This window comes from Siphateles boraxobius, unplaced genomic scaffold (genome assembly GCF_051911475.1).
Source record: "Siphateles boraxobius isolate OS27281-9 unplaced genomic scaffold, OSU_SipBor_1 35, whole genome shotgun sequence".
In the NCBI taxonomy this organism is placed as follows: Eukaryota; Metazoa; Chordata; class Actinopteri; order Cypriniformes; family Leuciscidae; genus Siphateles; species Siphateles boraxobius.
In genome coordinates, this window is record NW_027508975.1 from 15,602,931 (window position 1) to 15,617,782 (window position 14,852).

At 38.0% G+C, this 14,852-nt stretch overlaps 1 protein-coding gene across 2 annotated transcripts in view; it reads right to left on the bottom strand.

Moving 5' to 3' along the window:
• The window catches only part of rnf19a (ring finger protein 19A, RBR E3 ubiquitin protein ligase), a 55,608-nt gene that overhangs the window by 25,205 nt on the left and 15,551 nt on the right, over positions 1 to 14,852 (bottom strand). For both annotated transcript variants that reach the window (XM_077196561.1, XM_077196560.1), the window contains exon 2: positions 3,184 to 4,033. In XM_077196561.1, the coding sequence (XP_077052676.1) occupies positions 3,184 to 4,033 (850 nt within the window). The remainder of the gene's footprint in view (positions 1 to 3,183; positions 4,034 to 14,852) is intronic.

The window sequence follows — 14,852 nt, forward strand, 5'->3', positions numbered from 1 at the left end:
ATTTAAAAACAGCAAACATGGCTGACCAAAGTGCTGAACATAGCACAAGATAAAAAGACAACAACAGCCACACATTCAAGACAAACTCACAATTAGGCTTGCTACGATAGTCGCTGTTTACACGGTGTTCAGTCACAACACCGGTTTCATCACTTGCCCACCTTGGCACCGCAAAAAAAAGGAGAAAAGTTTAAAGCGTTAAAAATATTTAACACAATTACGCAGTATCCGTTAAGTGCTGCCTATTACACACACGACCCACGGAAAAGACGCGCGTCAGTATCGAGTTCTCTTTCGGGCTTGAGCAAACCATAACGCAGACAAATTATGCCAAAATGTCAGTTTTGTCAAGTGTCCTCATAAGAGCAATCTTAAATGATTTAAATAAGTTCTTAAATGAACGTAGAGATTTGTGAGAAAATGGGACGCATGTCAGATCGCGTCTCTGTCAGAAGCGGCTGGTCTTAAAGTGGCATTAATGTTAATCAAAGAACAAAGGTAAGAGTAAATTACTCACTCAGACCCGGCACCAGGAGGATTATTATACCGGTAGCCTAATAATCATGAATGCACTCCGCTATCTTTTAACATCTCCGGCGAACGGCTTCTTCACGCAGAAGAAAAACTCTTTATGAAGCGCAGTGAAATTCAGCGACCTATGCCGTTTCCTGATGGATCGAGGTTGTTCGTTAACTTTATTTTACACTTGCAATTCACACGAGCTCTAAGCGCATGCGAGACTGCTGAGTGTAGTCAAACTTTATTAACGATTGTAGATACAGCTTATGTAGGCTCAACGGCTGTCCGAATTCGCTCACTCTTTTTCATTTACTCCTTCAAGTGAACAGTATTAACGTAGTGGACTAACGTAGGAAATAGGCCTAACTTAGTGAATGAGGGTTTAGGGGGAGATTTCGGATTCAACCCATGTTCTCAAGCAGGGAAAAATAGAGGACACTGTCAACGCGCTGACAGACAGGACCGAGCAGGTCATATTTAATATGAAACAAGGTCTCAACTTTCAAATTTGGTCAGTCAAAGAAAATTAAACAATAAATATGCCTACCGTTTTGTTGCTCTTTAATGTGTCATGACAGACTGCCTCAGTTAAAGACAAGTTCAAATCCACCGACGAAAATCTACTAACTCTCCTGACTGCTTTGTCGGACAATAATGGTGGATTTTAATTGGTCAGATCGCAGGTCAATCAAACTTGAATTGAATTGACGTTAATTTAAAAGTGTTATTTTAAACACCAGCTTTTTATAAGCGATATAAAAAAAAATTGGTTTCGTTTTCAAATTAGCGCCAATTCAGGGCACAATAACTGCTCCGCACGACCGCACCATTATGCATGCCCGAGCGAACGCGCACATTTTACGTTTGCCTTTAAATTAGCAATTTAAAAGCCCCTGCCTGTGATACCGGTATTACCGGTGTTGTCACACGTCGATTAACCGTTGGGAAAATATCCTCACCGTCACATCCCTATTCACAATGAGTTAAAAGCTAAAGAAAAAAAGTAGGTTTTAAGAGAAGATTTAAAAACAGTTAAAGACTGTGCCGATCTGATGTAAACTGGAAGGCTGTTCCACAGCCTAGGGCCGGCAGAAGCAAAGGCTCTATCTCCTCTGTGTTTTAACCGTGATCTGGGGACAGACAAAAGTCTCTTATCACCAGACATCAGATTTCGTACGGGATTGTGTGGACAGAGTAGCTCAGACAAAAAGTTTGGTGCCAGATTATTTAAGGATTTAAAAACAAAGAAGAATTTTAAACTCAATTCTAAAATGCACAGGTAGCCAATGCAGTGATTTTAAGATAGGAGAAAAATGATCGAATTCACGTTTTTCTTTTGAGACGTTTTGCAGCAGGGTTCTGTACTAATTTGAGACGAGCCATAGAATATTCGGGCATGCCTTAGTAGAGAGCGTTGCAATAATCTAAACGCGATGTAATGAGCGCATGGATAGCAATCTCTAATGTTTTCTCAGAGAGAGAGGATTTGACCTCAGAGAGAAGACATAGCTGGAAAAAACAAGAGCCAGTCACCGCATTTATTTGTTTTCCAAATTTGAGGTTCTGATCCCAGAAAACACCTAGGTTCTTAATGCACGATGAAGTAAAAGGAGAAGGGTAATACAGGTCAATGTTGCTGTTCTTAAAGTTTTCATGGGGCCAAAGACTATAACCTCGGTTTTAGATTCATTCAGAAATAAGACATTTTGAGAAAACCACATTTTCACTTCATCTAGGCATGCAAAAAGAGACTTCAGAGCAGCATGTTTGTTGCATTTCAGAGGCAAATACTTTAAAATCTTATAGGTTTGAAACCACATGAGGGTGAGTACAATATAAATACAGTAAACTGAGCTTTGGATAAAACTAACTCGATATCGAGAATAATACCGTTAACATCAACTATACATGTTGCATTTTTAATTTGCTATATCTCAATATAACAATGTATCGTTACGCCCCTAGTAATGTATTGATAAATAATTGATTATAATTGAAATATCCAAGTATAACAGTGTTAAAATGTTTTATGCATTTCTAATCCAAAATTCAATTCTTGACCAGGGTCATAAACTAAAACCACTAAAAAAAAGTTACTTGAAATAAAATAAGCATTAACTGAAATAGAATGTAACATTAAAAACAAAAATAACTTATTTTATTTCAACCAATTGCCAGGGAAACATTTCTCATTTTCATTTGGTTTAAATTGATGAACAAAAAAATAATACTGAAATATAAATTAAAAAATAAATAGGCACACTTAAAAAAAAATGAAATGAAAAATATAAAAGCAAAAATGCAAAGTATTAATAAAAACTATAATAGTATCTAAAAGAGCACTGCTGTTGACCTATATTTGTTTTTTGACCTGGCACTGATTTCATGCATGTCTGAGCTTGGACAGTTATGATATGTCACAGGTCCATGCTACACATTTTTGTTTGCAGAAAGTCTGCATATACACTCATTCAAAAAAGTTGTTTTGAATGTTTTTGGTATAACATTCAAAAGTTTTTGGTCCGCAAGATATTTTTTGAAAGAAATTAATACTTCTATTAAAAACAAGGTCACACTGGATTAAAAGTGACAGACATTTATAATGTTCAAAAAGATTTCCATTTCAAACAAACTTTTGCATTTTTTGTCTAAATGCGCACTTACCCGCAGTCCGGAGCAGGGCACCAACGGCAATCAGGGTCTGCCACCAGCCAGCGGCGCAGCATGAACTCCTCGTACTTCTCCATGAGCGCACGCTCATTGAGTATCATGCGGATGTCATGGGGGTTGAAGCGCTCCGAGCACTCTGGGCAGCTGATGTTGACCCTGCTCTCAGATATCTCGATGCGTAGATACTGTCGAAGGCAGTCGGCACATGAGCGGTGGTGGCATGTCATGATGTCAGGGAAACGGTCTCTGGTGTGACGCAGCAGGCACAACGGGCACTCCAGCAGCTCAGAGGTGGAGGCTGAGGATGAGGAAGATGAAGATGAGGTGGAGGCCACACCAGGTGCAGGAAGTGCAGAGGCGTGGTCCTGCTGCTGGTACATTTCTGAGTGCACGCTCTCCACACTAGCGATGCCATCCACTCCAGCGGCTAGTGCCCGTGATTTACGAGATTTGGGCTCCCCACAGCGACGACGGAACAGTGAGCGCAGCGAGATGCGGCGTTTTTTAGGCGTCTTCCGTACAGAGGGCAAACTGACAGATGAGGCAGCAGAGGGAAGGTCCCTCTCGGACCCTTGCTGCTGCTGCTGATGATGCAGGCTCATTTCTCCAGAGGAGGCACTGTGGTTTCCAAAGGACTGGGAAGCTTCTACAGGGAGGGCAGGGAAGGAAGAGGAGGAGGGGGAGGGAGGGGAGAGAGAGGGAAAGGGGGACAGGGTTTTCAGAGGGGAGCGCGAGGTGTTAAGACATGGTGGTAAACTCTCTGCAAGCTGCTCCCTTGAGCCAGGCAACTGAAGTTGAGACACACGTGTCAGTTTGGAGTCACCAGGCTGGATCTCGACCTGATCTGTGAGAGAGACCGAGACAGAAACTGAGTGAGACAGACTGCACATCTTACACGGTGGAAGACAGAAGACCTCATTTAAAATATTTTTTCAGATGTCAAAGCATTTATGACTACAATTTTTATAATAGGTGCGACCATTTGAAAATTAAAAATGAGTTGTGTGAGGAAAGTTTATGTGGGAGTGAGGGTAGTAGGAAAAAGGAAGTGGCGTGAAAGCAATAATTTTAAAATTAAATACATTTTCGTGATTTACTCATATCATTTCAACTAAGACTTTCTTCAGTGAAACAAAAGATGTTTTGAGAAAGTCAATGTGCACCAAATCTATTTAGTTAGCAACATTTTTAAAAATATTGTTTTATTTTCCACAGAAGAAATAAAGTCACAAGTTTGGAACGACATGAACGCGAACAAATGACAACAATTTTCTCTTTTGGTAAATTGATCCTTTAATGCTGCTTAACCATTTTTATAGAATGTCACTGTAGTAAATGGTTTGCTGTACACAGAAAAGTTGGAGTGACGTATTTTACCCAGAAATGAAAAGATAGGCTATGCATATTAGATAATGTAATTCCAGCTCTAAATCTACTAGAAATTAAATTGATTTGATACAGCATCCCTAATAATGATGTGGGTGTGGTTACTCAACAACTGACGATAATATATTTACACACATAAACAATATAAAATTGTGTTACAAAACAGAATTGGGTATAGTAACACTAGTACACATACGTATGCATAGCAATAGTTCAGTTCACAAATTTCATGTGAACAGCGGGTTTAAAGGTTGAAATTGATTCCTGCTGTCTGAAAACACATTAAAACACTGCCAAGATGAGAAGAACTGACTCAGTGGAAAAGTTGATGAAAGGCTGAAAACAGAAAAATTCACAGTAATGAAACCATTACAAAAAGACTGGAGAACCACTTTTGAACAGGATGTGACATCACTGAAACTGTAGGGATAGAAGAAACTATTGCATGGCAGTGAAAGCCACATAAACCATGTTAAGGAACCTGAGACAGACCAGCAGAACATAATGTGACAGGAGAAGAGAATGAGAATCCTTCTCGTCATTCACAGAGAAGTTCTTCTCGCCCTGCCTGCAGGCCTTTCACACTGTTGTATACAACAAATCTGCTCTGCCTCAAGAGTTCTGAGAGCTCACATTTCAGACCCCAACAGTAGTGATGATGAATCAAGGTGAGTGATGAAGAGTATCAGTCTCAATTGATTAGCACAAAGACTCTTAAACCAAATGAGGAAGAGACACTCGACTGACATGAATCATCTGAGCTTCCCAAAAATGCTGCAGTCTGTCACATGAGAGCTGAGAAGTCATAGGAATAAAAGGACATTTACTTAATGGCTCATAAAAATAAAAGGCATTTTCCACACACTCTCTTTGGCAGTCTGCACCAGCTGTTCCTCTCTCTTATAATCCAAGACTCTGCTGCCTCTAAGGCCCTGTCCACACGGAGACGCGTTTAGCTGTATACCAGGGTTTCCATTGTCCGGTAATTACCGGACATTGGCCGGTAAAAAAATGAAATGTCCGACAAAATTAAATCTCTCCGGTCAAATTGTCAGATTATAATTGGCTAATAATCCCACCCCCTAACACAATCTGAATTTGAGAATAAAAATGTATAAAGCAAAAATACAACGATCTTTGGCTATGTTATAAATATAAATCAACAGACTCTACCATTTGAAAGTTATGAAACATCGCATGCTGCATTTCAAATAAAGCGCAAGCCTAAAACGGCTGTAATATAGACCTAAACAACGAACGATTGAGTGAGACATTTCAAATATGGCCAGGCCCAGGCAGACTAGCCTTAAAAGCTTTTTTCAGAGGCCAGACGATGGTGAATCAGGAACATCTCATTATAGCCTATAGATCAGTGGTTCTAATCAGTGGTTCTAATCCGCGCACTCGTAGGCTACAGTTTTTTTTCTCTCTAATTAAAACTGAATAGTCTATGGTTTAATAATAGTTTCACACACATTCACTTTTTGAAACATTGAGGCACGGATGTACCTAATACAAATAAATAAAACATCTCCTGTTAACTAGCAGATCATTCATTTAGTTCGCTATTAAATAAGATCTAGCGCTAAAATCTGTTGTTTTTGAAATCAAGCTGAGCGCTCGTGTCCGCTGCAATCAGCTGCATGGACGACGCGCTGCAAGAGTTGCGCAATCTTCACTCGGACGCGCTTTTCAATTTATCGCTGTTGTGGAGACTCTCTATTTATTCCGGTGAAATCACAAAATAAAATGCACACACAAACGTGTCCCTGCTTGATATAGACTGTAACCACTGATGAACATAAAAAACAATTGGCGTTGATTGACGCCAATCGGACGTTCATGTTTTTTTCCATCCATTTGAAAGTTAAGCTAATAATAACATGTTGCATTCTATACGGCCTGATTATGTCATTTTTTTTTAAATGACATAGACTGCCTCCAGTTTTCCTCAACTTGACTAATTAAGAGGCGATATTTGACTGGAATATCATCAAAATGTCCGTAAAATGAAACCTTTGCCGGTCACTTTGACCGGAACCATTTTTTCTAGCAGAAACTCTGCTGTATACGTACAAATTTTTATCGGATCGGTGTTTCGTCCTGACGGATCCGGCGTTTTGGTAGACTGAAACCGCTATTTTTTTAAACCGGGTCCCAGGGTGGATAAATCTGAAACGGCACCCTTGCGTTTTCGTCTGTACGGCCAATCCGTATATTTCGTGAAACGATGATGTCATCACCCCTCGTGTCGACTAGTCAGACACGCTAAATCAGTAGGCTAACAGCAACAACTGCGACTACTTGCTTGAGTTCATGCTTCAGAAGCTACTGAGCCTCTTATTTCTTTCTTTATTATTTAGGCCTACTTTAAATGTATTTTTATTTTATTTCTTTATTTTACTTCTTTATTTATTTATATTTCTTTCTTATGCTATGATGCTTGTATTTTGTCTGATTAAGACATTACGTATTTTGTAAGGATGGGCATTTCAAGCAAAAATAATATTCGACGTTCGCTGGGAATTATTTGATTATTATTCAAAAAAACGCACCTCATGCTCACCGGTAACACGGCGTTCGCTCCGACATTAAATTTCTCTGTACTGTAGGCCTACATGTTGTAGCCATTAAAGGAAAGTTAGTTTCATATTTATGTTTAAATAATATGTTATTTTTTCCATTTCATATATGTTGATTATATGAAAAGTGAACAGCATGAGTAGCCTAATCATAAAATGCGCAATATCGAGAGACATCATTTTGAGCACTTCATAAAGTTTTGTTTTGTATAAAGCCTTTCTTTAAAGTGAATTTCGTTTTGTATAAATTATATCTTAATTTTAATCAATGTTTCATCAACCAATTGCCTGGATTTAATAAATAGGAACCAAATATAGCAGACAATAGCCTATAATCAGGACATGGAGGCGCCGACGCGATATAACTTGCATCCCACGTGAACTGGAACTTGTCTCATAAATGAACAGAAACTCAGAAATATATCTAAGCTTGGAACGTCTACTTTTAAACAAAACAATTCAAAACGAAAAGAAACAGGCAACTTATAATCCGTATGAAGTGTGCATTTCTCTCTATAGGCACCTTCACAACACTAGGGTATTTTTTAAATTTTTTAAAAAATTTAGAACGAGGGGAAAAAAAACATCGGATAGGGAAAGCTCTGGCTTCGTGTGGATGTGGCCTAAGCCATACCAGAAATACTTCAAACTCCTTGTGCAAATACAAACACACACTTTCCAGCTGTTTTTTTTTGAACACTCTCCATTCAGAACACACTAGAGTTTTGCTTAGTTTCTTGAAGCAAGCAGATAGTCAGCCATTTGAGTCCCACTTTACAATCAATGTCACCTTTGTTTTCTACCATTGTGTAATGTTTGACAGAAACTGTGATGCACATTCCCACAACAACAATAGATCTTAGAATATTCCAAAATGTCCAGTGAAATATGCTGCATCCTATACTTGCTATCCATCATAAATGTTTGTTTGAAATTAAAATTATTTTTTCCCAAATCATATGCTGAAATGAGCATCTCTAAGGTAACCGGATATGTGCAGATCCATGCACACTCAAATGGCTGATATTGCCAACAACACATTATGCTTTGGAGAAGGATTCAGTTTAGCGTTCTGAACAAACAAAAAGTACTACAAACTAGAGGTGCCCCATAATAGTCAACTAAATGTTACTCGACAAGAGGTGGTTTGGTCTAATACATTTTAATTGGTTGGTTAAATCACAGAAGAAGAAAAAAACACTTCCCAGAGCACATGAAGTGAGCCATTTTGGAAAGGGCCAATACTGTGTTTGGTTATTATTAGGGATGGGACGGTATGAAAAATTCATATCACGATTATAGTGACCGAAATTATCGTGATTATCAATATTATCACAGTTTTGTTAAAAGAAGATGAAAGTGTTAAAAAAAGAACTGATGCTCACACTGAAAACATTTCAACAAGTTTTATATTTGAGAATCAACAAACAACAAATAAAACAAGCAGCTCTATGCACTTTTCAAAGTAAGATTCTATTCTGTGGCATTTCCTTCCTTATAATGACCGTCGTCAATAGCAACATATTATAACACAGCGCACACATCCATGTATCACAACGGACGCGCGCTCTCATTTCATTCAAATACAACTTGTCATCTTGTATCTCTGTTTTTGATTGTATTGAAAATGAAATCAGAGTTGATTTATTGTTTACAGAATTTGATAATATTGTTGTGATCATCTTGTCTGGACGAGTTTTGTACGCTGTAAAAATGGATTTAACAGGTAAGAATAGAGACATTCATCTCTATTCAATATGTCCCCGCAATTATGGGTAAAAAAAAAATCGGTGTTATAAGTGTAACGTTACAATGAATATACATTATTATCATCTCTTAAATGTCACTCTTAATAGTCTTGTTTGAACGTGTTCGTTCGTCTTTAGCTCAAAGCCACTTGCTGCGAACTTTTCTTTGCGGAAGCTTCAAGTTTATTTCAAGTGAGTGAGATAAAACATTTCAACTCAAAACAACATTTTGTACCCAATTATTTCCCAGACGTAGTTTTAGTATTGAGATCAAAGTTAACTTGCCTTGCGTTCGCTACAACAGTGGATAATGGTCACACAGGACGACTCGGCAGATTTGAAGTGTTTACCCCTATCGCAGCGACTTTTTTTGTGCATGTTCTGCAGACAGGGTGACCATCCTCGATTAAGTTTCCCTCAGGATTTTTGTAAATGCCAAAATATGACCACACCTCAGATTTGGTCCTCTTAAAGGGCTGAATAATCTCCCGAACACGGTCACTGCCTTCCGCCATTCCTTTTCGAATAAAAAGAAAAACCTCAACATTGCGCGCCTGCGTCAGACTGTTGCTGGCTGGACAGGATTTATAGTGAGTTATTAAAATCGCGATAATCAAACACGGTTTTAATGATAATTGAATTTTAAACGATATTACTAACCGCCAGTACATTTTATCGTGGTTTATAGTGAAACCGGTAATCGTCCCACCCCTAGTTATTATCATAGGGCCTGTGCACTAGGGGTGTAAACCTACACTGGTCTCACGGTTCGGTTCGATTACGATTATCATGTCAACGATTCAGTTCAATTCAATATCTCGATGCACTGCATCCTCAATTTTCAATTTTACTTAAAAAGTGATGTGCGTGCATGCGCGCGCGTTCAGGAAGTTGCAGTGACAAAAACAGTGAAATTCCAGTTTAAGTTTCAAGGGAGTAAATTCTGTTTATGCCATTAGGAAAATGAAATTCTGTCAAATCAATTTTGTTTTAAAGAAATGTTCATTTAAAAGCAGCACATATTCATCAGTGTATAATGTTTACCCTAGAGATGCGCACATCAACCGTCGCCGAGTCCGCTGTTGAAGGTGACGATCATCCATTTATAATCATGCGTAACACTGATTTAAGTATCTGCACCCGATTCATTATTCTGCGGAAATTATTGGGGCAGGTGGATGATTTGGGTGACGTTGGAGCTCATCCGCTTACTAAAGCAGTCAGACTCTGCCAGGCGTTAACAGCTCGGGGTGAAAACGGCTAACGTGTTTTCTCAAGTTAGTGGCATTACCTCCTGCATATTCTTATTTGTGCCTGCTTCTCCAGGTCATGCTTACCAGGTTGTTCATAAAAGCCGAAATGTCCCCAGATGTAGGCTTTTAAAGTAGTTCGAGAATTTTGAATTGCTAGCACTCGCGTCTCGCCTCCCTCTGCCATTGTATGCTACCGCGACAAAAGCACATACGCGATAAATGAGGTCAGAAAAGCGTCCGTACATTATAATCGGTTATGGTCTATTACTGAACCGATACCGAATCGTCCTCGTCTGCATCGCAGAAACGATTAATTTTGAATATTGAATACTGCATATTGAAAATATTCCACTACATAACAGAAAGTTAGTGGCACATCCAATGAGATTTCAAATAGCCAATAAATGCACATCTGTGAAAAATAGTGGAGTACGCAGTGTGAGCTCCTGCAGTGAAAGAACAGTACAATTTGTCCTAAACATGACACAAGCTTATTAAGCGCTTCAAAATAACTGGTAAGATAGTTAACAAGTTTAAAGCAGCTTGCCCTGTCAGATGGTCGGACAGATAGCCTACTGTTAGTGACTGAAAGATAAATACTGGTGCTGTTTAATGCGTTTGAGACATGATGCTTTCCTCAGTGCTTAACTTACATTTCACAGGTATATTCTCCATCTGTAAATGTTCAAACAAATCAAACAAATATGTCCATTTCACTGTCAGGAGAGGACGAGCTTCTGCAAATGAATCTCCGCTAAAATTCAAGCTTCCGTGAATGAGCGCCGCCGCGCGCATGCGCGCCAAACAGACGAGCACAATAGAACAGTAGCGCAATAATTCCGACTAAAATACATATTACTAAAATATTTGTTGTTGGAGACAATAAATGTGCCATATGTGGAATTTTAAACCAAGTGTATTTTTATGAAAGTGACCATTATAACGGGGTAATCAAATGCAGGCTAATATAATTAGTTTGTGCTTTTGTTTTTATTTTCATTTTTAGTTTAGCCGTTAGTCATTTTTAAAAACAAAAGCATTATTTTTGTTTTTAGATTGTAATGTTACAAAGTTAGAATGTAATGTGATTTTAACCACCTTTTTGCATATAATATATTGCATAGCCTACATTACATTCCCTATTTGTTTCCATATCCTTCAATATCATTGTTTGGATATCATTGAGCAGGATGTGAAATAACATTTTTTTTAAATAAATACATTTTCTTTATCCAAATAAAAAAACGTAGAAAGTACCGAGATATATATCGTATATCGCCATTTAACCCAAAAAAACCGAGATATGATTTTTTGGCCATATCAACCAGCCCTAGATGAAACCATTGCAAACTAGACGCATTCTGTCTAGCGCAACTTCCTTCCCTTCACAGCGATGCGCTGTCATTTCTTCCTAAAACCCAAACGTACCGTCAGAATCAGCACGATCGGTGATTGTTGTAAAATGCAGTCTCTACTGTTGCTAAATTGCGGACGCGTTTAATCATTAAAGGAGCTATTAAAAGCACAAAAATCTGCGCAAAATGTTCACAAGGCGACGCGCGCTCCGAAATGGACTGCCAAATTTCAGGATTTTCATGGATTTTAATCTGTAATTTTAAGCATTTTACATTTGAATTATATACAATCTATCTATTTACATTTGAATCATATTCTATCTATCTATCTATCTATCTATCTATCTATCTATCTATCTGTCTATCTGTCTATCTGTCTATCATCTTTCTATCTTTTAAAAATCATTAAACATTCAAATGTATGCATTACATTTTAAAAGATTAGAGTATTATAATAAACTGATACAGATTTTTCGTTATCAAAGTTTATAGTTGTAACCAAAAAGCAGAAATCTCACACTCCTTACCTTCTGCATTTTATAATAATTTCCTTTTCCTCTTTCGAGCGATCATGAGAGTAATCGCTCGACAGAGGAAAATATAACCGCTGAAAAGACGTAGGAGGAAGGGGCTCTGTGTTTCGTGAGACCATTTTTATCATTTTTATATGCCTTAATTCGTGAATTCGTAATTGGCGCGTTTCACCATCAGTGTGCAATGCGCGTGACGTCTACGTTCGACAATAAATAAACTGCACGTGTCTTGCGGAAGAACATTGTAGACGGAACTTCTCTCCGTTAATGTCTATGGCGAGTCACGCAGGCACTGGGCTACTCCGCAGACGAGACGACCCCGGGATAAAATAGTCAGAATATAAACACTTATTATAGGCGTACCATAGTGATTCAGAATAAGTCAAAAACACTGTTTGGAAAATGGATTCATGATGTAGCCTACTCGTTCATTTTGAACATAAGTTACGGACTGCAGCAGCTGATACAACGGCATTCTGTTGCTCAAGCGTCCACTCGCACAAATGCGACCACATAACATTTTAACTTGCACATTCTCAAAAAATGGTCGCATATGCGACCAATTTGGTCGCAGTCTGGAACCCTGGTAGACCTTCCTGAAATTAAAGCACTGTGTATATAATTTGTATCTTTGTTTAATTCTTTTTTAATTCTTTTTTTGACCATGTGTTTGTACTTGTTTTTGCTTATCGTATCCTGTCTCATGAATATAAAACAAAAAAGCCTGCACACTGCTGCATAACAAATAGATATTTTAACAGTTTTCTTAAAGCATTTATTTTTCTTTTGCTATAGATATTTCACATTTCAAAATATAAAGCAAATGTTAATTATTAACCGAATGTAAAAAAAAAAAAACACCAAAAAGAACGGATAAGAATACCGTTAAAGTACCGGATCGATAAGCAGTATCGGTAAGAGTAGTAAAACCTTAACGATACCCATCCCTATCAACAACAGATGTCAAGAGCTCTGTGTGCGTTTCCCTAGTCTAATAAAAGATAACTGAGATAAATTATTGTTCCAGAATAACAACTGAAGGAAGAAAAGGAAAACTTAAAATTGTTAAACTTTTGCAAAAGCATGTTAGGCCAAATATATATTTATATGTATTCAAGGCTGATTCCCTTTGTGCACCTAAAATACATTTAATATAGGGGTGGGGGAAAAAATCGATTCTTAGATGCATCGCGAAGCGGACGTGGACGATTCTGAATCGATTCACAAATGTCAAAAATAGATTTTCCAAAAAAAATTTTTTTTAGATATGTAGCCTATTTATAATGACGTAATATTGACGGAACGCAAAAGACGGAACTCTGAAGCGCGGAAGTGCAGTGCCCGGACCGTCTGTCTGTGGCGTGCGCACATAACAGAGACGCGATGGCTGAGCGCGAAATCCAAACACCCTCCTCGTTAAAAGCTGATGTGTGGAAATATTTTGGCTTTTATGAAGTTGAAGGGGGAAAGGAGCTGGACAAGAGCCACACTAGTTGTAAGCTTTGTAGAATAAAACTAAAATATTTCGGCAACACGACAAATATGAGAAGCCATATGACACGTTTCCACCCAGAAGAGGAAAAACACTCGGCTGTACCAGAGCCGTTTCTCTCTATGGCTCTGGGCTGTACCGGTGTTCAGACGATTTCTGCTGCCTTGTCGAAAAATGCTACCCAAACGCGAATCGATCATAGATAATGTTGATTCATTCTCTATTGTTTCCATAATGGTGTAAATCTCACAATATTATAACATCGTTATTTCATTTTAATCAGGGTAAGTGTATGGGGAGCATATTTGGATATTTTAAATGAACTAGCAATTATCACATTTGATATAACAAGTAAAAATGATATTATTATATGAAATAAAATTATAATAAAATTCGAAGTTAAGAGTACAGTATAATATACTGTTTTTATTTTTAAAACGGTGTGAAAAGTAAAAATTATCATCAAATATTCATCTTTGACCTGTCAAAGTTTCCTACAAGTATCCACAGCAAGGATGCATAGATTTATGGGTGTGGTAAGCAGAAGAAAAATGAGTCTGCACATGCACCAGTAAGTAGCACATCTCGATGGGTAGCATGAATCGTCAGAACACCTGTTGTTGTTATATTATTAATTTACTACAAGTATGCTGCTAGTTCAAGCACACATTTATTTTCCTGTTGGTTCTTTGCAATGTTAATAAAATATATTGTACGTTAATTCTTTATGGGTCATTACTTTGTACTTTTAAAGCAAAGTATTTATATTCACACACACACACACACACACACAAAAGATTCAGATAATCGATAATCGCTTTTGAATCGAATCGCAGGCCTCTGAATCGTAATCGAATCGAATCGTGAGGTGCCTAGAGATTCCCACCCCTATACCACTCAAACACACACATAAAGACACGTATGAACCCTTAAGACAAATGCCATGGCAAGCTGATAACATTCAAGAAAGATAAGCATTAAGAGCCACACAGTGCACATTACACTCATTTGGGGTGCATCATATTACCAACACAAAACAAATACAGATAACATCTCCACTGTTCTGCTCAATGGTTTTAGTCTCGTCCTGATAACACTGACTGGTATGCTTTAACAGTTCTTGCTCCTTTTATTCAACATTTGATGGTTGAGCTGCTAAAAAATAAAGAGCACAGAATGAAATGAAACTGATTTGGTAGCTGCAATGCGAAACGGCTGACGGCGTTGGACACATTCCCAGAACATACCTACATTGTCTAACCAGTATGGCATGCTGTTTAGACACATCATATTAACATTACTCAAATTTTTCTA